Below are 27,877 nucleotides of genomic sequence, written 5' to 3'. Positions count from 1 at the left end.
GCATACGAGGAGACAGCAGGGAGCGCTACGTCCCCAGCGTCCGTTGATTCAGCGCTCGGACAGGATCAAATATGATACAATGAGTCCATACAATAATCATTAAATGATTGGCTCTAGGGCTCTAACTAACAGACAGAACGCAGGGAGAAAGTGTTCGTGTTTGTCGACATGGCAATCTACAACAGAAATAATGCAGAAAGTGAATATCATATTCCATTTTTCATTTAATTAGGCTTTTAACTAAATGATGCTCCTACTGAATTATAGAGCTTTTGTAGAATCAAGTCATGGATGTGGTCAAAACATACTACAAGATTTATACCAATTAGCTATAATTCTCGTGGGACAAGATCCACATCATACTACGCCTTGAGTTAGCTTTGGCTAAATCGCCCAAGACTTAGTATGATCGGTAGATAACGAATTATCAATTACATCTCTATGCAACTCTTGTCTATAGGATCAAAAATCTCATTTATATTAAAACTTGAGTTAGCTTTGGCTAAATCGCCCAAGATTTAGTATAAATGTGATTTTATCCTATCGTCCAACCATTGGAAAATGCCTATAGTTATACCCGATCCAATTGAGTTAACTAGTTATACTCAATCTAATTGAGTTTGTACTCACCCAAGTTTTGATAAGCGGGACCAAGATTGTCCCTCCGCACCCTACCAAGATAATATGCGTTGATCTGCTTTGGCAGATTCAACAACAACAAATGATCAAGGTGGTGATGAGTATCAAAACTTGGTAGGCATTTCGAGTTGACTTGATTAAGATCTAATCTAATCGTGGATTCGTATCTTATACGCATCAAGACACTAATTATCCTACATTATCATGCATCACATACACAAGCAATGAAAGATAATTAATTATTTTGTGATGAGGTCATGGCCCTACTGCGATCTTTTCAAGCCAATGAAAAGATCTGACGGTCAACCTATGGTCAACGACTTCTTCAAGCGCCTCCCTTTGACTGCCATGTGTTGAAATCACCCTCCTCGTAACTCCTTCTTGAGTGGACCTTTCACCGCTTCATTTTGTACATTACAAATGTGAAACTCAAGTTACATTCGAGTCTAAAATATATTTACAACAAGAATATAAAAGAGAGGTACGACTCGCAGGTCGCATTTAACATATACAACACGCACAACGCAAAAAAATGGCGCGCAGGCCATATTATGAATTACAACACATTTTAACCAATCATATTAGGGTTTTTGGGCCATGACTATCACAAAATCACACATAATTCTAAATTATGTATTTTACATAAATTTCTATAATTTTACTACTGATTTTATCGATTTTATGAGTCACAACTTCCCGACGGTCCCATTTAGCAGTTTTTCGGGCGCGATCGCGGGACAATGCCCCTTGCGGGGTTAGGGGCAGCTCCCCTTCTCGCGAAATGAATATCGCGAGTGTCCTATCTTGATCTAACAGCGCCTTAAGCCGCTGTCCCAAAACAATTTGGGCGAGACCTTGCCGTTTCGGAAGGTTTTTCTCGGTAGTCGAAGCCTACAAGTGTCCAAGCACTTGTTGCTTCGCTTCTACGAGAAAAATACTCACAAAATATATAAAATTAGCAAACTTACAGAAACATACAGATCTCAAATATTTTCATAAAAATAAAATACAAACTTGTACATGCTTCGCACGTGGCTCTGATACCACTGTTGGGACTTTCGAGCCGCAAAAATCGCTTTTTGCGTTGCGAAAACCTCAAAGTCTTGCCACGGATCCGTGCGAAGATATATAAAATAAATCATGTACAAGTTTCTAACCTAGATCTACCTTAGATCTACATGAACAAGAAGTGTTACCCTTGTTGAGAAGTCCTTCGCTTATCCCGCTCGTCCAAAAGAGTTGCCGGATCTCGAGAGTGTCAAATGTACACTCCTCTATACGTATCCACACGGACAAGAGATGGAGATAAACCACCTAGAGTGTGCTAGCACTCTTGGATGGCTCGGCAATGGAGGAGAAGGAGAATAGAGAAGAGAGGAGGAAGAATATGACTTGAATTCACCTTGAATGCTTGCATAAAGTGGTCGGCCACTTTTCTAGAGGTTTTATACCTCCATGTAATACCAAGAGTCATGACTCTTGGTCTTCCTCATGAGGTGGCACACAATGAGGTGACTCTTGATGATGTGGAACACCATCATTGGCCGGCCCATGCCAAGTCACAAATGAGTTGGCATTTGGTCAAGTCAAACTTGACCTTTCATCTTCCCTCTCAAGTCAAGTCAAACTTGACTAAAATTGTCCCATGGTTGATCAAATCCAACCTTTGATTCGAGTCTATTTAATTTAATGAATCTCTATTCATTGAATTAAATTGATTCAATGAGTCATAATCTAAATTAGACTCATTCAACACATGAATCAAATTGAGTCCAACTCAATTAGTCTAATTTGGATTACCCTTAATCCAATTTGGTTCATCACATGAACCTAATCCTCTTGGTTCATCATATGAACCTATTCTCCATCTAATTGCCCTTTGTGTGTGAACCTATAGGTTCTTGTAATGTTGGCAATGCTCCTAAACCCATTTAGAAGCATAAGTAATGAGCGGTATCTAACAACACATCATTACTATCCAAGTTACAAGAATGTTGAGATCCAACATCACATTTGTGACTACTAATTGTAACTCTCACAATATGTGACAATGTCCTTCTATCCTTGACATCTAGATTGATCAAATGAGGCATAGACCATGTCATCCTCTAATCAACTACATCTTGAACTCCAAGTAGACTCACTTTAAACAAATGAGCTCAATATCATCATATTGACTCATTTGGGCATGGTTATGCACTTAGTGGTCTTATTCTATCAAGAATCATTATGTCACTCCTGCCATATAGGAGGGATAGATCTCATCTACATCACTCACATCCCTCCGCATAATTTGTTACATACCCAGTAATAGCCTTTATAGTCCACCCAGTTACGGGTGACGTTTGACGAAGCCAAAGTATGCAACTCCTTATGTAGGGAACCATGGTGACTTCAGGTCCAAAGACTGATAGTCATACTAATAGTCACATGAGAAAGTATATGACACTCATATAACAATCCATGATACTTTCTCATGACGGGTCATTCAGTATACATTCTCCAATGCATACCCATGTGTCAACTTGATATCTCTATACTCATGACTTGTGAGATCAAGTCATCGAGTTGACCTACATGCTAGTCTCATCGCATTAACATTGTCCATGAATGTTAATATTTGACTAGGAATGATTAAGAGTAGTGTTCTCTATATCATCTTACTGTTGGTTGCTACTCGGAAAGCCTAGAGGTTCCACTGTACAAAAATTTTGTACAAAGGTCTGAACCTTTTCCTAGCTACCATGTGTTCTTTTAAATTAAATTTTGGATCGCCTGCGGAACTTAACACGTTTGATCCAAAACTTAATCTATTTGTTCTTTTAGGTTTTGACTTGGATCTCCTGCAGAACTTAACACGTTCGACCCAAATCACCTTAAGTTATTAATTCCATTAAATATTAATTTCCATAATTGGTTCCCAGTACTGACGTGGCGAGGCACATGGCCTTCTTGGATATGGGAGCAACCACCACCGACTAGACAAAACCTTTTATAGAAATCTAATATTTAATTTCCTAAAATAACTTTAGGTTAACCGAAAAGAACAATCAAATCACAAGGAAAAATAAAACAAAAGAACACAACTTCGAAAAACATATTCGAAATACTAGAATCGTAAGCCTCTTGTATTTGGTATTATTTCCATAAATAACTAGCATGATGCGGAAAGAAAAATTACTAGTTATACCTTTTAGAAAGATCTCTTGATCTTCTACCGTATTCCTCTTCTAACCTCGGACGTTGTGTGGGCAACGATCTTCCGAGATGAGAAACCACCAAGCACCTTCTTCTTCTCCTAGCTAGGTTCGGCCAACACAAAGAAGCTTCACCAAGGACGAAGAACAAAACACCAACCAAGCTCTAAGGGATACAAGCTTTCTATCCTTCTTCTTCTTCTTCTCCAAGTAGTATCCGGCCACCACAAGAGCTCCAAGCCAATAGAGAAGGTTCGGCCACCACCAAGAGGAAGAGAGGTTGGCCGGCCACAACACCAAGGAAAAGAGGGAGAGAAATAATAGAGGTTGTTCACCATGAAGCCTTCTCTACCCCCTCTTTTATAATCCTTGGTCTTGGCAAATAAGGAAATTTAATTAAAAACTTCCTTAATTCTTTTGCCATGAAAAGGAAAAATTTATTAAAAATAATTTTCCTTTTCTCAATTTACATGGCCGTCCACCATCAAGCTATAAACAAGGAGAGTTTTAATTAATTAAAACTTCCTAATTTGTCTCCAGAAATTTATAAAATTTCTCCAATAATTTAATCCCTTCATGATTGGTTTATAAAAAGGAAATTTAATAAATTAAAATCTTTCTTTTAAACATGTGGATAAAAAGAAAGTTATCTCTAAAAATTAAAATCTCTTTTAATCTACAAATAAGGAAAGATATCAAATCTTTTCTCAATCTTTTGTAGAAACTAATAAAAGAGAATTATTAATTTTTAAACTTTTTTTTAAATCATGAACATGGTTAAAAAAGAAAGTTTTCTTAAAATTTAAAATCCTCCTTTAATCAACAAATAAGGAAAGATTTCAAATTTTAAACTCTCTTTTAAACATGTAGATGATTTACAAATAAGGAAAGTTTTTACCAAAAATTAAAACCATCCTTTTAATCTACAAATAAGGAAAGAGATTAATCTCTTCTCTTAATCTTTTGTAGAAAGTTATAAAAGGAAATTTTTAATTTTTAAACTCTCTTTTAAAATCATGATATCCACATAAGAAATAATTTTAATAAAAATCCTTTTAATATTCTAGTGGTCGGCCACCTAAGCTTGGGACCCAAGCTTTGGCCGGCCACCTACATGACTCATCCACTTGATCTTGGCCGGCCCTAGCTTGGGTTCCAAGCTAGCTTGGCCGGCCCCATTGGATGGGTAAGAAGGTGGGTATGCGGTGGGTATAAATCTCTATATACTAGAGGCTACGATAGGGACCGAGAGGAGGAATTGGTTTTGGTCTCCCGATGAAATTAAGCATCCCGTGTTCGCCCCGAACACACAACTTAATTTCATCAATAATAATTCATTCCACTAAAGAACTATTATTGAACTACCGCACCAATCCCAAATTACATTTTGGGCTCCTTCTTATTATGAGCGTGTTAGTCTCCCTGTGTTTAAGATATCGAATGTCCACTAATTAAGTGAGTTACTGACAACTCATTTAATTAATATCTAAGTCCAAGAGTAGTACCACTCAACCTTATTATCATGTCGGACTAAGTCCACCTGCAGGGTTTAACATGACAATCCTTATGAGCTCCTCTTGAGGACATTATCAACCTAGTATCTCTAGGACACAGTTTCCTTCTATAATCAACAACACACACTATAAGTGATACCATTTCCCAACTTATCGGGTTTATTGATTTATCGAACTAAATCTCACCCATTGATAAATTAAAGAAATAAATATCAAATATATGTGTTTGTTATTATATTAGGATTAAGAGCACACACTTCCATAATAACTGAGGTCTTTATTCTTTTATAAAGTCAGTATAAAAGGAACGACCTCAAATGGTCCTACTCAATACACTCTAAGTGTACTAGTGTAATCATATAGTTAAGATAAACTAATACCTAATTACACTACGACCTTCCAATGGTTTGTTCCTTTCCATCTTGGTCGTGAGCTACTGTTTATAATTTATAAGGAACCGATAACATGATCTTCTGTATGTGACACCACACACCATGTTATCTACAATATAAATTAATTGAGCAACTACATTTATCATAAATGTAGACATTTGACCAATGCGATTCTTATTTCTAGATTAATGTTTATACCAAAAGCTAGGCTTTTAGTATACACTCTAACACTTACTATCGATTCAACCAATCGATTGATATAGATAAGAACCTTCTACTCAAGGACGTTATTATACTTAGTTATTTAGCACCAATACAAGTAAGTATAATAACCATAAAGAAATGTCTTTATAAATATATAGGAATATGATACATCGAGTCCATACAACAATCATCATATGATTGACTCTAGGGTTTTAACTAATAATCTCCCACTAGCACTAGTGCCAATCAGTGTAGGCTCTAAGGCCTAATGACCTAGTGTGACCATCATGCTTTCTCTGTGCCAAAGCCTTGGTCAAGGGATCAGTGACGTTAGCCTCTGTGGGTACTCTACAAATCTTCACATCTCCTTTATCGATGATCTCTCGAATAAGATGGAAGCGTCGTAGTATGTGTTTGGTCCGCTGGTGTGAGCGAGGTTTCTTAGCCTGTGCAATTGCTTCATTGTTGTCACAATAGAGTTCTATAGGATCGACTATGCTAGGAACCACCCCAAGCTCAGTAATGAACTTGCGGATCCAAACATGGCGATAAATCTACCTGCGGAACAACTCAAGAACGCAAACCCTAATTCCGAAACAATCTCAAAACATAGCGATGAATCTACTTGAGTTTGCACGGCAGGACCTGAAATCGAATTCTCTCCGCAAGAACACAAAAGGTGAATGGGCGAGGAACGTGAGATGCAGATCCCTCGAGTCGAACAGAAGACATTAGAATCGATCCAACAGGATCATGATTGGGTCGGCCCGAGGAAGAGCTTTGTTGGGTCCGACCCATTTCTAGTTTGACTAACAGGTTGTCTGAGTAACACAAGGAATCATGAATGACCGATTAGGTCAATTTTATGTTTTTTAAACATATTTGATATGGTAACGAATCCAAATCAATCCGATCCTAAAAATGGATTTGCGTCATTAAAATAATTATTTAAATTTAATTGAACTTAATTTGAATTTGAATTGAACTTAATTTATTTAAACTATTTGATTGTTTATAATTTTTATATTTTAAATTTATTTAATTAGTTATTGAATTTAATAATATAAATTTATTTATTATTTTAAAATTTTCTATATATATATTAAACATATTTAGCAAGTTGATATCACTCAGGTTCATATTGCTAATAAATAATATATATTGAGATAGAGATAGCCAATAAACAATATATATTGAGATAGAGAGATTGAAAACAAATGCTGTATAGGCAGAGGATGAGGAGATAAACCTCCACTTAAATACTTGAATCATTTCTTAGCTGCTCTTTGGATAGCAATCTGCACTGGTTCCATGATCTATTTTTACCTCATCCTCATGATACTATGATTGAGATATGAAATATTATCACATGAAATTTTAGGATCAAAATTCTATATGTCTGAGCATATCTTCTTCATACTTTGGTCATCTGTACTAATGACTAGTAGTCACCTGTGATTTATCTCTTTATGTTAACCTGAAAATAAATTAACAGAAATATTAAGAACAAGGAAATCGCCTTTTACCACATCATCAACATTTACCTCATTCTTTTGCCTTTAAATGATACAGAATGACTTCATCCACTGGATCAGTAGCAGAGCGATCTTAGAAGCTTGTATTTACTTTCGAAAGAAGTGCATAGAACATTGAAGCATCTTCTAGAGTTCAATATAAGAAACCGAAGGAACTGAGTGCACTAAATACATTTCAATAAAGAATAATCTTGAAATTTCGAAATAGTCAATAGAATAATCTAAAAACAGGATAAGATCAATAGGAATCCTACCATTCACAGTTAATACAAGGAAAAATATAAGAAAAACTGTAATTTTTTCAACCACATTGACGGCACTATCTAGCTAGATGACGATTAAGTCGACTAGTTGCTTTTTCTTTTGAACTGAATCAATGTTGTTTTATCGCGCTAAATTAAACAGCATCAAACGAGCAATTCCAGCAACGCGACACAGCAAATTTTATAATGCGACATCAATATCCTATGGATCCTGCAAAAATTAGGTCAACCATAAGTGAGTTAAATTTGAACATACCTAGCTCATAGCCAAAAAGATTCCAAACTAGTAACATGAAGAGGGGATAGTAGCAAATGAGCTTTTACTTTGATATGCCAAAAAAAAATTCAAGTACCAGAATTGAAGCTTGTAGTGTTCGAGTATTTGTATGCTCTTGTCTGTCTTTACAACTATCTGGGGCTGGATACATAGATCTTAGATGTCTAATTGATCTCTATTCAATATTATATCACTAGTACATTTAGATTAATGAAATTACTTTTTATTCAACAAACTTATATTTTCTTAGGTTTCTGACTACCCTTCACACTTTCAACTCTAATTGTTTCAACTCTCACCTAATTATAAAATTCATGTGTCTGTATCAACTTAACTAGTTTTCTCTCATTTAACAGTTTTTATTTTAAAATGAGATTTCATCAAAAATGCTGTAATGGAATGTGTTCGAGACAGATTTCTAGTGACATGTCTTCTTATTTTGGAGTCATACAGATATTTGTTGAGGCCATATTCATTTTCGAATACAGCACAAAGTAGTTAAAAAAAAAAGAGACTGCAAGCAAACTTAAATAATCCAAATAATGATGAAACGGGAAAAACTTAAAAAACAAAAAGAAAGAGTAAAAGCTACGGAAGCAAAAGACGAAGCAAGAGAACAAGGAGAGTTAACCCGTTAGAAAACGAAATGCAACAGAGGTATCGTACAATAATAACTTGATATAATTCCTATAATTTGCAGCTTCCATTTCTGTACTTGTTTTTATTTAAAAATTGAGTTGAAGTTCATGCAAATACCTCATTGAACACCACTCCATCGAGCCCAGTCGACAAATTGCATGCCTCCGTAGATGTTGTTGGCAAACCGGACCCCAATAGTGAAAGCCATAGCCACAGGAGGCACACGTTTGGCAACTGGTGATGCCTCAACAACTCGTTCTAGTCCATTAATAATCTGATAACGAGTATTGGAAGATATTGCCAGAAAGACACCTAAATTGCAAAGAATTTGTCAGGTCTAGGATTCCCACAGATTTATTTTCATAGACAGCGTATCATAACAGCTGAAGAGGTCAATTTGAATATTTAACTAGTGTTAACACAAATTAATTTATTTCAAGATTGAAGAAATAACTCATACATATGAAATTTATAGATAAATAATGATCTTATTCACAAATTGAAGATCAATCTAATAGTGTTTTTAGTATGATTATTACAAGGAATAGATAATGAATAGTTTGCATAATAAAAAATGTACAAAGAATTTATCTTATTTTACTTGTACAATATACCTGACCAATCCATCAGACCTAACTGACCTGATTACCATAACCAGTCCAATGTCTTATCTGTCCTAATTGCCTCATTAAAGCTAACTGCTCCAATCTGCCAAACTGTTCCATCTAACTCCACTGTAGCCTAACTGCCTCGACTAGCTCCACTAATCCGTCCAGGCAAAGTAACATACACCACCCAACCCAACTAAACTAACCTGTCAGATTCGACCAGCCCAACTAACCTACCCACCTGATTTGATCACCAGACCTGCCATCCTGACTAATTTCCCAGTTGACTTGCCCAACTCAATCAATTTGTTCGGCCTGAACATCAAAGCTGCTCAACACAATCAAAACCTGTTGATTGGAACCTTAAAGTCAAAGAAAAATCAATGTAAAACGTCTTCATCGTATCAACTTCAAGAAACAAATATATAGGACAACTGACAGGGATTAGTAGTTGATCACATACCCCAAAGAACTGCACTTTTGACCAGAGGTGGAACTGGTATATCTTCATCTGATTTCTTTACACTCCTGGATGTTGACAAAAATAGAAGTTAACAGAGAAGATGTAACATTGCCCAAGATTCACTGCATCACCATATCGTCAGTGTAAAAAAAATTAGGAAACCATTACACACTATACTACAAAAAAAATTAATTTGGAAGAGCAGAGAAAAAAGCAAACTCTTCAAAGCTTTACTTGCTGCATATAAAGTAAATAACCCAACATTAGAAAGTAGAAACACATTAAGGAATTCATCTCAGAACTACGCTTGAGAACTCAGACATAACCTAAGAAATCACATGGAAAGTAAAATATATTCTTTTCAAGATTATATTGAGCAAACATTAGCTAAATTACATAAACTAAAAAATCATGAAGAAAATCTATCAGATCTGATAATAATTTGGAACATTGTGTGGCAGTTGATAAGGCTGAAGATGGCTCAAGAAAGGTAACACTATCGCTATATGAATAACACACCTCTTTCATTCATTTATAAACTATAAAGGTAAGTCTTGTAAACTTATTGTGGAAATTGCACGAATGCAATCCCTAGAATACAATTAACACCTAAGCCATGTCACTATAACTTTACCTCTTTATCAGTCATAGAACGATGCTCCATATTTAACCATATATGAGAATATAAGGATCAAATATGGTCTGTTATTCTTCCCATGATTGGTATCAATATCATTCTTGATCAATCTTGGTTGCATGATCTCACCGCCAAATGATAGAAGGTTATCGAGTGAGAATATATGACATTTAAGAAAAAGAAAAAAATTATTAAGTTCAATCATACCAAACCTAGTCAAACTGAAAAAATACCACAAACATTTACTCCTAAAGCAAGAATCTAATCTCATCACTTAGACTCAACTTAAAGAAAAAAAAAGCTCCATGAGTGATGATTGCCCTAGTGATGCTAGAGATAGCAGTCACAACCACCAACTCATTTAGTCATTTTCTCCTAAGATTAAAAAACATCTGAATGAACCAAACTAAACTCCAAAAGAGTCATTTGATAACTTGCCTCAAAAGCGATTCAACAGTCAGACCAGCCTTAATACCATTACCTTTGGAGATAGTTGTCAAGATCCTACCTCATCTGATAACCAATCTCAAAATTAAAAAAAAAAAACTGTTAATGAGTCCCAATAGTTGGCTCTTCTATAATTTTCCATTTAAACAAATTTAAGCATCGTTTAACGTGCTATAGATCTTATACTAGCACTATAACTTGATGACTTATTCCATTAAGAAACACCAACATGCTACCGATTCTTAGCTCCAGATCAGTGTCGATTTTATATAAACACACACATACTTAAATACATATATGCAGTATCTAATCTAGGTAATAGAGAATTATGATGTCAATCTCACTTGGATGTTGCAAGAACTAAGGTTCATCCCATGCAAGATACATTCTAGAATTAGAAGAGGCTCTTATTAAAAAGGCTAATCTTACTAAGTTACTAGTGCTGTATGCTATAAATGTCTTCTATATTTTTTGTGATGATTTCTACCAAATTTCAATTCAATTATGAATTCATTAAATTCTTGTTCATTGAAGTAAATGAAACAATTAAGAGAGACTCAAAAGGTAAAATCATGTGAACTGTTCCAATCACATCAATACAACATAACACAAAAATGGTACTATTCCAAGTTGATGTTGAAATCGATACCAATATCATAATTTTACACCTTTGTCTATTTTACTAAAGCTTGTATATAGAATGTCACTACAAAATAGAAAGTTGGGAAGATAAGTATTGAGAGAAGATAGAAAGTAGGTAAGATAGTTTAAACTGTATACAAGGAAGAAAGAAAGTTGTAAAAATAATTTCAATCCTCATCTAACTGGGAAAAAATTAAAGAAATTAGATTCTTCAAAATGATTTAAAAGGCCATTTTACCTGTGGTGTTAATCATGTAAAATATTATTTTAAATTTGAACCAAATTCAAACTCTCAAATTTTCACTCAAACTGTAGGTTATTTTTGGCAACTACTACAATTAATGGGAAAAAATGAAATTGGGATTTGATACTCTAGTAGTTCCCTCTATCTTATAGTACAATATATTTAATTATTTACAATTAGATCCCTAGTATTTACAATTTGATCCTTGACACACTTCCTTAAGTTGGATCGAAGGTATTATGAACCATGGTTAGCAAATCTACTAACCATGGTTTCTAAAGAGCCCATATGAGCTGCATAAGTAGCTACTTAAGAGAATTTTGAAGGGACGACATAATGTGACCACATATTGGCATATGATTTCTTTAGGCAACCTAGTCCTAAAAAGCCATGGGCCTAGACAATGTGGAAGACATATGTATAGCCGAGTCATGCAGTTACCCTTTGGATGTTGGCATTGAGGAGGCTACCCACGAGAGATAGACAGTACCTTAATGATAACTTATGCAGTGGCTTTGCAAATGGTAAATGCTTTAAATATCAATACAAATATTTTTAAATATTTTAAAATTGATCGCATATGCTATTGCATACAAGCTAAACTTGATGCAATATGTAGATTGCATATCACTTGCATCCACTTTCTGAAACCTTCTCTTGATGATAAATAATATGACAATTTCATTGGATTACAATTAATCTCCATGTGTTTATCCTTTCGTGGAACACTATATTAAACTTATGGGCATGGTAATTTCGGCGTCACAATACACTCTCATCGGCTTGTTAGGAGCATATCCCAACTCAATTATAATCATTTAAACCAAACAGGCTCAGCCATAGCTAGAATTATAGCATTACACTCCTTTGTATTTGACAACTTATGTCTTGCTCTTTAAAAAAATTAGATTACCACATGGGAGGGCATAGTAGCCCAATGTGGATCTTTTATACTACCTAGTCAACATCAACATAACCCATAATCTAAAGGTGGCATTAATCATAGTATAAAATGTATCTCCCTAAAGCATTTAACTGACATATAACCACCGTAAAGTTTTTTTGGTTATATCTAAGTAATTTAGCTAATTGATTATACTCTAAGTAATCATCATAAGGATCCTCAAGAAGCTGATCTTCCAGCACATTAGTCTATTCCAACATATCAAACAAGTATTACGCTAAAAGATATAAACATCTCCGCCTAAGCACCTCCATACCAGCAAAATATTTCAGTTCACCTAAGCAGTCAGATCCCTAAATGAAGTGATGAAGTATTCAACCTTGGGATCCCTACAGTCATGACTAGTTACAATGATATTATGCATATAGATGACAAGAAGCATACAATTCTCAAAAGGAGATATAAGACAATATTAAGTGATTTTTACACACTTCCTGTTATATTTGAGAAATTCCAAGAAACTAAAATATCAGGAAATTGAATTTATATTTAAGGCGTATTAGAAAATAGTGAATGAGTTTGGGGATAATTTGAATAAATTAATTAGGAGTTGAGTTGTAATTGAACTCGAGTTAGAGATAAGTGTTGAACTAGTCTTAAACTAAATCAATTTTAGGATAAATTAGATTAGAATGTAATCCATTTTTCTTCTAATAACAGATGGACCTTGTGATTAGAATTAATTAAGTTCAAACCAAGCCTAATTTGGAAGTGTTATGGTTGAACCAGATAACAATTTAGGTTTTATTGTATGCTCAGGTTCACTTGGTCTAGGGTTTTATATATTATTTACATACACGAGGAGTTTACCTTTCTCTACTATTTTTCTCAATCATCAACATCTGCTAAGATTGAACCCTAAGCAACATCATCTCCTTTCTCATGTGATCATTGGTGAGCATGAACCCTCAAGTTTTCCTCTCCCGTTCAACCACTGAAATCCCTACCAAGCTCCCTTTTGTTTAGCCAAGGCTGAATTTGTCTCCATTCATATGTGGTTAATTTTCGTTCTTCTTCATCTCCTTTGCTCTTGAGTTCTTCATCGATCAGTCAATCCTAAGGTTCCTCATCTATTTGATCACTTTGACATGAATCAAGGGTTGAAGTTGCAATAATAGGCTCTAATGCAGTAGGTAATGCTCCAACAATAACAACAAGAACTTTACCATTTCAGGATTTTAGATCTTGTCTTTTGTAGGGACTATTTTATCCTATGACAATGATAATTGATGGTTAAGTTTAGTTTGTGTTCGAAAATATTGTCTCAATTCTTATAATTATAATTAAGAATTGGAACAATTATGAGTGTGTGTAGATGCATTAAAGGAGTAAACATCAATTTAGAAGTTCTTCTTTAAGGTGAGTAAATCTTTGATTTCTTTCCATGCTCCTTTGTGTATGAATAAAAATACAAAATGATCATATATATGTGTGTCCTCGCATGCTTTTATAATTGTTTTCAAAAAAAGAGGTTAAAATAATAATTAAAATAGCGAAATTGAGTTTTAAAATGAAGTCAACTATTGGGGGTAAATAAATGATATTCTTTTCATGCTATACAAATATTGAGGGTGTTCATATGGGAATTAACATGGGAAGGATTAATTTTAAAATTAAAATAGAAACTCTAATTTACTTTTGAATTGTTATGTACCTTTCATGCTACTTGTTGAATTAGATGCTAATACTTGTGTTTTATATTGTATATCTCATACCTAGAGATGCTAGTACTTGTGTTTTTAATATATTCGTATTAAAAAGTTATTTAAGGTTAGTCATTTAGACTAACCGATAAGATGTGAATCCAAGATAAAACAAATATGATGTAAGGATTTTAAGTGGGGGCAATAATGATTTAAAATAAAGAAAAAAATACTAAAAGTGAAAACTTTAAATGTAGCCTTATACTAGTAGTGACTGGTTGCTCGTGGTCAATATTTATTTGTGGCGGTCCTATATTGTTATATATCACTTGTTAGAACTTTAGCTCATATAATACAACATTATTACACCAATAAATCAACTAAGAAGTGAATCACTTAAGCCAGCATCCACATCCTAACTGGTGATAGACAACAAGATAAGGCCCTCGTGCTAATAAATCCTACCCGTGATGACTCCTCGTACTACAACCTCATGTGAGTAGTTAGTTACTTTGGTATAAGGTTAGAGTTAAAGTTTTCACCTTTGAGTATTTCTTTTCTTCATTTAAAATCAGTATTGTACTGCTTAAAATCTTTACACCACATTTATTCTATTTTGGATTCACATCTTATCAGTTAGTCTAAACGACTAACCTTAAATAACTTTTTAGTATGAGTATATTACCATCTGGTCTCTATGTATAAGATATACAATATAAAACAGAAGTATTAGCATCTAAATCAACAACTAGCATGAAAGGTCTAATGATAGGTAATAATTGAGGAGTAAATCAATGTTCTATTTTAATTCTAAAACCAACCTTTCCCATGTTAATACTTATAAGAACAACTACATATGTGTATAGCATGAAAAGAATATCATTTATTCACCCCTAATGGTCTACTTTATTTTAAACGATATTTTACCAAAGGACGTTCATAGGTTTCAAAAAGCGCACCACAGTTTGATATTTACCAAAGGGCACATTTCTTTGCCAAAATATCCCTTTCATTAAAAAATATAAAAAAAATGTCTCCTATGTCAGCTACAGCTGAGGCCAGTCACACGACCATGACGGGCGGTGACCTTTGGCTGCGTGGCTAGGCCGGTCATGCGACCATGATAGCCTTTAGCAGTGCACAGCCAGGCCGGTCGTGCGGCCAGGCGTGCGGCCAGGTCGGTCGTGCCAACGAGAGAATTTTTTTTAAAAAAAATTAATGAAGGGTATATTTTGGGAAAGAAGTACGTCTTTTGATAAATACTATAGTGTGGTGGCTCTTTGGCAATTTTTGAAATATATGTGCGCCCTTTGATAAAATGCCCTATTTTAAAACTTAATTTCGCTATTTTAAATATTATTTAAATCTTCTTTTTTGAAAATAGTTTTATATATATATATATATATATATCATATCTTTATTCATGCACAAAGGAACATATAAGAAATTAAAGGGTAGATTTACCCACCTCAAAGAAGAACTTCCAAATCGATGTTGACCACCCCTTTAAAGCATCTATAACACATTCATAATTCAATCTACAAGTATAGATATGTTCTAATTCTCAAATCTTAACAATCAAGAAAACATTTTCTAACACAAAGTTACGTCATCAAACATGAGTTCTCATAGGATAAAACAGTCCCTACACAAGGTTCCATCAATCAAAAGACAAGATCCAAGATTCCTAAATGGTAAAGCTATTGTTGTTACTAGTGGAGCATCACCTACTGCATCAAGGCCTATTGGTGTTGAAGCTTCAGCGCTTGATTCATGTCTAAATAATCAAATAGATGAGAAACCTCAGAATTAGTCGATTGAGGGATAACTCAAGAGCAAAGGGGATGAAGAAGAAGGAAAACTCATAAAATATGAAAGGAGACAAATTCAGTTATATTATTTAAATTTAAGGGCCTAGTTATAATTATAACTTCAGGCAAATTTTAGATTTTTTTTGAAGTGCAAAAATAAAAGGAGATCCCTTTTTTTCTCCCACACATTCATCACTTCTCTTTCTTCTCACACTGCTAGCAATCTATTTACATCGCCGTGGCCCATGTAAAATCCTTCTCATTGTCATGGCCTTACCACTGTCATCGCCACCGTATCACTCCCTATCCTCACAAAGTTGCTGCCTGGCAATGTCCCTATCCTGCAACACTGCCATTTTGGAGCCATTGTTGTCGCCTTGTGCCACTATCGCCGCCCTGCGATGCTAGTACCGCCTCATGCCATCTTCTGTTGAAATTTTTCAACAAAAGGAGCCTCAGCCACCATTGTCATTCGTTATTGTCGATACTCTCTTCTTCGACAAATCCTAGGTCTTGAATCTTGTGTAAGCTACTGAATGGATTTCTATCAAATCATCTCAAGTAGGTTTTGTTGCTTGTAACCAAGTACGAATTAGATTGGTATGAGGGTACTAGCATGTTAAAATTGATATAAATAGTGGGAAATTTGTGACACATGTTGCTCTTAATGTCCTAGCAGTTGGAGGAGCCTAGAGTTATCTTGGGGTGAGTCAATGGTATTCAAGTTTTCGATCAGATGAGTTTTCTTGGTTGTTCATTTCATTTATATCTTGTGCATGATTAAATTTATGAAAGCAAACATAATTATAAAGTTGTTACAAATGATCTCATCTCTACCGTTGTTGCTTGAAAATTCTCTCTTATATTGTTTGACCTTTCATATTCATAGTTGTAACTTGAATATCTATTCTGTTAGTTCCCTTTTGAGAACCATAACAAATTAAATTACAAAATTAATTATGTCAACTAATAAAGTAATAGATAAATTATACCATAGAGTTTAGGTTTTGTACTCTAAAGGAGCTATGTGATTATTTAAACTAAAATTAACGACATAATGAATGTAACACTTATATTATAGAGCTCCAACTCCGTGCTCTGAAAGGGATTGCATTACTACTGATATTAAATTGATGAGATAATAAATACAATACTTATATCATAGAGCTTTGGCTTTGCTCTCTAAAAAAGTTGCATGTTTACTCATAATATAAAATTTCAGTTTCATCCTCTAAAGAATTGTGTGACTACATATAGTATAATGCTTTAGCTTCACACTCTAACGAACTTGTGTGATGACTTATATTGACTTAATAAAATAAATGAATTACTTATAGCATAGAGCATTGGTTTTATGCAAAAAAAGAGGCCCTCGAGCCTTTTTGTGCATGTGTAAGTGTTAGTCATTTTATATGAGATGATTTTCTCACTTGATGGATTGCAAGTTCCCTTTGTGAGGTGCATATCTGGATAAATTGCAGGTCATTCACCCTTTCTATATATATTTATGATGTATTTCATATAGGGTGGATTGTGAATCATTCACCCTGCATATAGTTTACATCTTTACTGTATGGATTGCAGGTTATTCACCCTATGTGTTCATATATGTTTATAATGCACTTCATTCTAGATGAATTGCAAGTCGTTCATCCCTATATATGATGCATCTTTCATACATTCGCCATATATATATATATATATAGGAGTGATCTCCTGCGCGCTCGTACAGTGCGCGACTGTGCGCGCGCGCAAGAGATCACTCGGTTTTTTTTTTTTTGAATTTTTTAATATTTTAAATTAAAAAAATCAATTAAAAAAATTAACATTTCCTTATATAAATTTCTAATACATTAATATATCTCCTCAACATATTACAATACTCAATAAATACTTAAATTTATTTTATTTTATTTTTTTTTAAAACCAAACACTATAACCTAATTGGGAAGCCTGAACCCTAGAGGTAAAATCTAAAAAAAAAATAGCTTAAAAATTATAACCCAAAGCCTGAACCCTAGAAATAAAATTTAAAAAAAATATTTTAATTATTTTTTTAATTAAAAAATTAAAAAAAATAAAACCAGTGATATCCTGCGCGCGCGCACAGTCGCGCACTATGCGTTCGCGCAGGATATCAAAATTATATATATATATATATATATAGGAGTGATCTCCTGCGCGCCCGCACAGTGCACGACTGTGCGCGTGCGCAGGAGATCACTCGTTTTTTTTTAATATTTTAAATTAAAAAATCAATTAAAAAAATTAACATTTTCTTATATAAATTTCTAATGCATTAATATATCCCCTCAACATATTATAATACTCAATAAATACTTAAATTTATTATTTTTTAAACCAAACACTATAACCTAATTAGGAAGTCTGAACCCTAGAGATAAAATCTAAAAAAAAATAGTTTGTAATATGTTGAGGGGATATATTAATGCATTAGAAATTTATATAAGAAAATATTAATTTTTTTAATTTAAAATATTAAAAAATTAAAAAAAACGAGTGATCTCAATGCGCACGCGCACAGTCGCGCACTGTGCGGGCGCACAGGAGATCACTCCTCTCTCTCTCTCTCTCTCTATATATATATATATAATTCCTTGGGAAATTAAAAAGAAAATAGTTGTAAAGTATAAAAGAGGAAACATGAGAAATGATAAAACCGTCTAAGAGAAAAGATTTAAGAGGAATTTGTGCTAAAATATTAACAAGGTTAAAATGGTGGAAAATGATAATCTTAATTATTTGTTATTTGTTGGATTCTTTTATGAAATATTTTACATCATGCACTTCTTTCTTATATCCACTTTGCATTTTTATACTCACTTCTGAAGATTTACAAAGATTTGTGCATAGTATTGATGAAGTTTCTCCATAGATATGTATTTAGTTAGTTTTGTTAATTGTTGATACCATGTTGTCAAGCCTCACATGAGCTAGCCTTTAAAAAACTAACAAAGCATGTGTCGGCATAATAAGACTAACAAAATACATACTTTTAAAGAAACTCCACCAATACAATGTACAAATCTCAACAAATCAAATGGAGGTCAAACATGCAAGTGAGCATAAGAAAGAAGTGCATGATATAAAATATCTAATAAAAGAATTCAACGAATAACAAATAATCAAGATTATCAATTTCCACTAATTTAACCTCGTTAATCTCTTAGAACAAGATTTCTCTTAGATTTTTCCAGGCTCCCGTGATGGGTTCAGACTCGTCGCAGGGCTCGCGTGACAGGTCCGAATCCATCGTAGGGCTCCGGGGGCGTGTCGCAACGTGTTGATGCCTCGGCGGCAAAAGCTATGGTGGTGCGGCGATTGATTCGAGACGGAAGAAGGTGACTTTTTAACCTACTGGTGGGAATACCTAGCGGTTAAACTAAAAAAAAAATGTTAACATATGTGCTCTTCATATTATTTAATTGACCTAAATATTACTAATAATATAATCTTGTATAAATTTCAATGGAGCAGTATGATTTAGCTTACCTCAAATAGATGAGACAAAGGTGGCTTGAGTATAATGCTGATGAAAAAATATATGAATTGTCTAATGTAAGTTTGAAGGAAATGTTTAGAGGGTACATGCATCCGTAAGTTTCAGAATCATTCATTGTGCATTGCCCGAAAAGTGAGCTAATGCATCTTTTCGTTGAAGGATCTGCAATGTCAACTGCAGGAGGAAGTCAACCAAAGCAAATGATCAGAATCCCCTTAGCGTCCAACTAGGGCTCCTATATATGGTTGCTTCCTGGAGTCCTTTTGGTCCTAAGGTATGCTTTATAAGTTCTTGAGGCATCACCTCGCTGCAGTGGATGCATTCATAGGAGCATCACCATAGAGCCAATCTGGTAGATGACTCCAATCCTTCTCGTAGGAAGCAGATTTGGAATGCCCTTGGCTCCATGTCAGGGCTAGGAATGGTCGTTCAGGTAGAGCGATAAGTACGAAGCCGGTCTACATGTTCTTGAAGCACCACCTTACTGCATTGGATGCGATCCTGGGATTATTACCATACTACATATCTGAAACTTGATAGGAATGTTTTATTGGTCTGTTCATGTAAGTGAAGAGTGGATTCTGAAAGCTTAGAGAGAAGATAGAGGAAAATATGTTCTTTTTGTAGAATTGAAGATGAGCGCTAGAGGGGAAGTGAATAATGCGTATCAAGAGATGATATAAAAACAGTGGAAAATATGTTTTTTTTCACAGTTTTTCGAGAGATAACAGCGGAAATAAAAACAAAGCTAAGCATAGAAAGACACGTTTCTTTTTACTTGGTTCATAGCCTATGCCGTTAGTCCGAGGGCCAAGACCGTTGATCGCTTTCGATGAGCAATTCACTATCAATCCGTCAATTACAAAAATTGGGATCGGTAACAAGTTTACCATTCTTAAAAATGAAGTATGAATAAGACGAAATGAAATAAAGCGCTAAGTATACCAACAATATTGAGATGTGGACTTCTGTGCATTTGTCAGAGTAGTGTCTCGGTGTAGTGTTGGCGTTTCGGGAGCAAGAAGTTTGATTGAAACAGTGTATTGAGCTCTTGAACAAAGGGCCTTTATATAGGTCGACTCCAATCGCCTGGAACAATGTCTATCTGATCTCCTTTCGTCGTTGACTTATCTATATCCAGGCACCTGTATCCCTTTCGGGCGCCTAAACTGCTACGTGGCTGCACCTGGGTGACGCTTTATCCGAGTCACATTTATCCTTTCCCGAGCACCTGGATCTAGGCACTTGGAAGTTGTCGTGTGCCAGCTACCAAAGCATGCCAACTCAGCTGCTCGCATGGCTGGGTTCGAGCCATCCCATGCGCTTGATTCTATCTGGACGTCTAGACGTCCAGATCCCTTCCGAACGCATGGAATGCCCTAACTCCGACAACCTTTGATTTCCCACATCACAAAGTTAGCACAATAGACATAATATGAAATCAAAAATTAAGAGATTTGACAGTCTCGTGACTGTCCGATCCTGAATTTAGATTTTGCTGAAACCCTAGGCCGGACCGACGCTTTCTATTCCCTTCAAGGGAAGGCGAGGGTTTACCTATCTTGCCAAACATCCGGTCCTCTAGATCTGTTTGGATTTTGTGCTAGGCATCCGATCCTCTGACTTAAGGGCTTCCTCTCGATGTTTGGTCCTCTAGACCCATCGAACTGATAGACGTCCGGTTCTCCAGACTCGTCTAGACTTCCCTCCTGGTGTATTTGATCCGCCAAGTCTTCCTGCCTAGTCCGACCAAGACTTCCTTGCCTAGGCGCAACTAGGGCTTTCTCTTTGCCTAGTATCCACTAGGACTTTTACCTTGTCTAGTATCAATCAACTTGATCTACTAGGACTTTTTATTGAGTTATCTGCACACTTAGTCAACCTTCATTAGATCACAATGAAACTTGGCTTTAAATCTTTTGCCAATATCAAAACCTAGGTTCAACTATCTGGTATTCCCTGCACCAACATTTTTAATATAATTCTAAATGATTCATTTGACTTATTAGAATATGGATTTAAAAATCAGTTCCTAATTCCTATTAGAATGTGATCCTCTAGACACAAATGGATTTTTCTTAATTTATGTTAAGAGCAACTTGTATAACTCATTCTTCAATATATGTATTTTTTATTTAAAATTTCATAAAATACATATTATAAAATTAGATTATAGAGAACATGTAAATTGGAAAAATGGTTGAGCTAAACCTCAATCAATTGGTTGGGTACGATGGCTCATAGCCAATAAGGGTAGGTAGGTTGGATAAGTTAAACAGACATTGACAAATTTTTTCTATTGGGTCAAACAGACCAACAAATATAATCTCTAAAATAATTATTTTATCCTATTTTTAGTTGAACCAAATGCCATATAAAATCTCTTTGAACATTTAAATGTACTTCATTTTAGAGGTGTATAAAATGAATTGACCTAGTGCACCCGATATGATTTGAGTCATGACATGCTTGACACGACAACAACTATATTATGTCAGTCTAGACGAGCATGTGTCATGGATCAAATTGGATAAAGAGCTTTTCAATTCACAAATGCGGGCTGAGTATGCTTCCATCAAAAGTCATGCCAAGTAGCTTGGCATGATGCTAAACTAGGCATGGCCCATGCCAAACCTATTTAGAATAATTAATATATATATAAAACAAAATAATAGAAAATGTCTAAAAAATTAATATAAAAATAATAAATATAATCTTTTATAAACATATTTAATTATTTGTTTTTTACTTTTAAAAAAATTACAAATATTTTAATTCTATATTAAAAATAGGGATAAACCTAGCCTGTGTCAGATGACCCAGAGTGCCTAGCAAAGCTCTATCAGACCAAATCACAAATCGCAGTCCAAAACATTGCTAAGGTGAACATTCTAATGCTACTAATTACAAGTCATCAATATTCTTTATTTGACGAAGAAACGAAGAGCCACATCTCTGTGATACTACTCCAGATCATATTCCAACACTCTTAGACTTTAGGCTTCAGGCTTCAGTCAAGGAGTTGCCAATATCAATAACGAAGCGATATCTCACATCAGCTTTCCCAAGCCGCTCCAGAAGTCCACCAGCTCTGCTAGTTCGAGCCAATAGTCCATGGCGCCCAACCGCTGACAAAACCGTTCAACGTTGTTAGTCACCACCTTCCCACCATGTGTTCTAGAAGATGGTTCAGGAGACCCATGTTGCTGATGTGCTTCCTCGCCTCCTCTCTCAATGTGTGCCGCATTATGGGATTCCCTAGCATGACCCTTTTCTCCCTTCATAATCTCTCTAGCAGCTTCAGCTCCGCCCATTCATACCTCTCCGTCGATCACCAGTCCTTAGTTCCCTTACCATGTTGTCGTTCCTCCTCGCCCCTTTTCTTACTAGTGTTCCCCTTTACCACGCTTGTTGGTCACTTCCCCGTTAGCTTCTTCTCATTTTTCTTTCCCTTTTTTTCTTCTTATTAATCTTCCCCTCAACCTCGGCGTTCTCTCGCTTCCTTTTCTTCTCACTCTGCTCCTCTTCTATGTCCGCTCGAGCATCTACCTCAACTTCCTCTTGATATTAAAATCCAAGAAAGAGATCAATCCAATCTAAAAGGCCAAACCACTCAGGTGGGAGATCTCTTATTATTTAAGTATATTTTAGGAACCCTTTTTGAGATGTGAGTCTAAAAGTGGAGTTTTATCTTCTCCTCTCACACCCTATTCCTTTTAACAGCAAGGAACTATTCCTTTTTTTTAGAAAGGCTACTATCAAGAATCATTGTACAGATTACCTAAAAACAACCTAATCACAAAAAACCACAACAAAAAATAAGATGACTACATTTCAAGCCATAAAGGCATAAAGCTTGGAAGCATATACTTGAAAGATATAAACGATATAATTTTACCTCTTAGCCGTCATTATTAAGTTGGCAATACCTTGGCCTATAATACCACAAACAAATCCAACTGACCCATACAGAACTCCCTGAAGAGAACATGTAAAATGAGCATATGTGTTAATCTTGTTGATACTATGAGGATATGCACCCTAACTGAAATGCAAACAGATTATGTAAAAATAAGTCTGCCAATTGCAAACGGTTATTACAGGACATCATACCTTATAAAAATATGTCCCTATGCGTTGTCGAATTGTAAATTTGCAGCCCGGCCTTTCAGCCTCAAAAACACTGCCAGTGGTTAAAGGGGGGAGGCTATGTAAGCATTAGTCCAGAAAAAATAGTACAAAGTCCAAAGAACAAGATATTATCCACATCTGCAGAATGACAACAATTCCATACAAATTACTGAGTCTTAGATCTATAGGTCAGTCTATGTTACAGCAGCTACAAGAAATATTTCAACAAAACTTGTTTCAGCTTGAGTTTCCATAGCCCGAGACATCTAATCTCTGACATTGCACCAGTAAAGATACTTAAATTACAGAACATGGATCTCAACATTGGATAACAATGATAACGATTTTTAGATCAGTATCAACCTTAGCAAATAGATTTGCCTTCCTTGAAAATTTAAGCATCTCACAAAGCTTAGTAGAGTTAAAAACTAAAGATATGAGGAAATTAGCTTAAAATGAATTAGCTTTCACAAGATAATGGATAGAAACTGTTGGATTTAAATCACATAGAGCATGAAAATCATGGAGTCAGTTGAAATGAAACTTGGTTGATCTAGCCAACTTCTCACCAATCCAACTTGAATCCTAATGAAAATTTTTCCATCGCTCTCTTGAATCGTGTAGTTTCAATGCAGCTAGAAAATTACCATGAACTTGTGTTGATCAACAAGAGCCTAAAAACTTGTCTTCATTAATAGTAAACAAATAAACTCTGATTCAGAGGTAATTGAGGACTCCACTAAACATATAGGATAAAATATTAAGAATAAGCACACAAATGCACCCACCTACACACCTCTAAAGACTTATGTATGTATATTTAAGAATATTCTAATAGATATTGTACACAAGCGCACGTGCAAATAAAGTTGCATGTATGTGTGTGTGTGTGTGTGTCTAAGAATGCTATCCTACTTACCTTATGGTGTGTATATATATAAACAGCCTCTTGCAAAAAGTAGGGTAAGGCTGTATAGAATGGATCCTTCCCCGGGACCCTGCATGGAGGGAGCTTCATGCATCGAGCCCCTTATATATATATATATATATATATATATATACATATATATATATATATATTAATTACAATAAAGGGCATTACAATATGGCATTATTTATTGAGTATGTGTTAATTAACATTACAATGTAGAATTATTTAGTAAGAATATTATAATAGATATTGCATACACTCATGAAAAATGTGATAATGCTTACACCAAATGCCCCTCATCGCCGGCCCTGCGATGAGATGAAGGGAGCTAAATCAGGTACTAAGCGGGCCTCTAAGTGGAAGGGTTATTTGCCGTAGCTGCGACTTGAACCTTTGCCCATTGATGCAAATCTACCGCTTATGTACCAACTCAGCTACGCCCTAGGGCAATAGATATTGCATATGCATATGTGTCTTTGTTAATTGTTATAATATAGCGTTATTTATTAAGAATATCCTAATAGATAATGTATGTAAAATGGCAATATAATTCTTTTAGATAAATCTAATATTATGTTATCAATTGACATGCTAATATAATTTTATTATTTCAAATTTTTATATTATAATTTGGAATTTATCTATTGATAATATGCATCATTTTAAGATTTTTTAACATCTTTTATAATCTCACATAAATAATTCTAAGTTATTTTCTTTCTTTTATTTCCTATCCATCCCAATTTCACCATTCCAACCCATCCAAAACAACTGCTACATAGACTTTTAATTATCCAATCTTGATAATGATGATTTTATACCAATTTTAACAATCATGCTATAGAAGATTCAAGTTATAAGCTACCATGTCTGATACATAATAGGAAACATGCCAATAGGATTTATCCAAATTATCAAAAGTTACAGATTGAGCAACTAGTGTAGTTCTTGAATGACTAGGGAAGGTAGCAATAAATTAAACAACATTATAGTGTAATAAACAGATTCCGCTCTTTTTCTGTAGATTGTATTGACCTCTATCACATTGTCTCAATCAATATTCAGATAAGTATGCCCTTGTGCATAGCATGAAAACAGAGAAGCAATATGCATAAGTCAAACTAACGTCATTTAATAAGTGAAAACCATGACATTGATGTGGCATGCGGAGAGTAGAAAGGTTAGCATGAAATAGGGAAACTATAAATTCAAGAATCTGGATAAACAGGAGTGTAACAAATGGAAAGAATGAAGTATGAGCAGACAATTGGATACTTACCTGCTAGGCAATGCTTCAGAGGCACGCATAAGGTTTCCCCAAAAACCCACTGCTGCCGCAGATGACCGTCCAATCCTTACATAGGGTGCCAATAATCCCACTAGAGCAATGTCAACGACTATCCCAACCAAGAGGTCCGCAGCATACAACTCAAACTCGGCCCAAAAATCTTTCCCCCTCTTTTGAACTTCCGCAAAAGTTGCACAACAAGAATCAATAATTACCTGCAGTGATTCAGTGATAAGAAACTGACATTCTAAAAGAAACTTCTCAAACTCTCCATTCCAACATAGAAAAGGTCGAAATTATAGAACTCAACAGACCTCGGTTGCCACTTTAAAAAGAAATGATGTGTCAGCAAGCATCCGATAACGAAGCAAGGAGCAACTCCTAATGGAAGCACCAAGCGGCCACCACGCAGCCTTCATTAACAAAAGAAAGAAGCAAAGATGAGATCTTTGATCCGAAGCAACTATCTTTAGCTGAAAGCCACACTAGAATACCTCCAATTCAAAGTATCTGAAGAGAAGAACCCTCCGTATTCCTGTAAGCTTCGCCGCCTCCAACATATCAGGAGGTAGGCTGACGCCACGAGCCTCCGTTTCCCTAATTACCTCATCAAACTTCATAATTGGTCCAAATTCCTTCTCTTCACTATCATCAGCATCCCCTTCTTCGCCGCCACCTCCTCCGCTAGTTCGTCGTCCATCGTCGCCGCCGGCTCCATTACCATGATCAAGGGCCGAAAAGAAACTCCACTCCCTCATCTGATGGAAAAGACTACGTCCAGGAGCCATGAAAGGGGACACAAAGAGGGATTTTGGGATGGAAGAACTAAGACCGAGTGGACTGGGATTGGTGTTGGATTGGATCCTCATACCCTTGATCTCGAACGAACCGGAACGGGCAGCATTGAGGGAAGAAGATTCGTGGTAGAAAGCTCTCGAGCAGGTCGAGGAGGAGGAGAACGCCATTGCCAGCTCCTTCCAGCCGCTCGCTTGCCTACGTCAAGTTAACAGCGAAGTAAAACCCTTGCGGAGGCGAGCGGTTTACTTGGACATGCGACCGCCACCAAACGTAACGTCTCTCACGTGCGACGCATGTGTCAATTACCTAATATCGCTTAGGAGTGTAATTAATGGTGTGATAAATGATTAACACCATTAATCCAACACCATTCATTCTTTCCATCCTAAATGATTTTATTTCTTTTTTTTTTAATATCTAATATTATGTTACTATATTTAAGATTTCTTTTGATTGATTGTTTTAAGACAAAAATCCTTTTTTAAAATACATCAATTACCTATATTGAAATTTCATCATATTTTATTAAAAAAATATTATAATTTATTATATTCATATAAATTATCCTTTTCTATTTTTAATAATTACATAAAAATCTTATCATAGTCTAACATTTTGTTGCTATAATTAGATTTAATATGGATTCTCTAATAAGTAGTTTTAGAAATATTCAAACAATATAGTTTCTCTTATTTTTTACTTGTCTCTCTTCTTATTCATTAAAAACAAATCTGAATCATTTTGGACTGTATTGTTAATTTTATAAAATCAATAATATTGTAAAAAGTGATTTGAAATTTATATTCCATAATATTGTTAATTTTTAAACATCAACAATATTGCTTATTTTAAACAACACAGTAAAATACTGATTTTAAGTTATTAATTTTTTAAAATTAGTAACATACAGTGATTCGAATTTTATACTCCATATAATTTTTAAAAATTAATAACATAAGATGATTCAGAGTTTATACTCTAGTTTTTTAAAAATCAACATGGTGTTAAGTAAAAGAGATACTGTATTTTTTTTATATTTCCAACATTACAAACATTATAAGGGAAAATACATACCTTTGTTTGGTAA

At 34.9% G+C, this 27,877-nt stretch overlaps 1 protein-coding gene across 1 annotated transcript; it reads right to left on the bottom strand.

Annotated features, from left to right (window-relative positions):
• Positions 1-7,584: 7,584 nt before the first annotated feature.
• On the bottom strand, positions 7,585-27,033 carry LOC121974836 (protein RETICULATA-RELATED 1, chloroplastic-like). Its single transcript, XM_042526095.1, has 8 exons — positions 26,487-27,033; positions 26,307-26,405; positions 25,984-26,207; positions 23,756-23,825; positions 23,541-23,620; positions 9,732-9,796; positions 8,778-8,972; positions 7,585-7,955 (listed from the first exon to the last, which is right to left on the bottom strand). Exons 1-7 carry the CDS (start codon positions 26,955-26,957, stop codon positions 8,779-8,781), a joined length of 1,203 nt encoding a protein of 400 aa, XP_042382029.1. The 5' UTR covers positions 26,958-27,033; the 3' UTR covers positions 7,585-7,955; position 8,778.
• Between the last annotated feature and the right edge of the window lie 844 nt (positions 27,034-27,877).

Source organism: Zingiber officinale, chromosome 4B (genome assembly GCF_018446385.1).
Source record: "Zingiber officinale cultivar Zhangliang chromosome 4B, Zo_v1.1, whole genome shotgun sequence".
NCBI classification, from domain to species: Eukaryota; Viridiplantae; Streptophyta; class Magnoliopsida; order Zingiberales; family Zingiberaceae; genus Zingiber; species Zingiber officinale.
The sequence above is the reverse complement of the archived record's forward strand: the minus strand, read 5'-3'. Positions and strand labels throughout refer to the sequence as shown.

Coding starts and splice junctions, on each gene's coding strand:
- LOC121974836 (XM_042526095.1), bottom strand. CDS start 26,957: ATGGCGTTCTCCTCCTCCTCGACCTGCTCGAGAGCTTTCTACCACGAA. Junction 26,208..26,306: donor TTTTTAAAGTGGCAACCGAG/GTCTGTTGAGTT, acceptor GAATCACTGCAG/GTAATTATTGATTCTTGTTG. Junction 23,621..23,755: donor TAGGGACATATTTTTATAAG/GTATGATGTCCT, acceptor TGTTCTCTTCAG/GGAGTTCTGTATGGGTCAGT.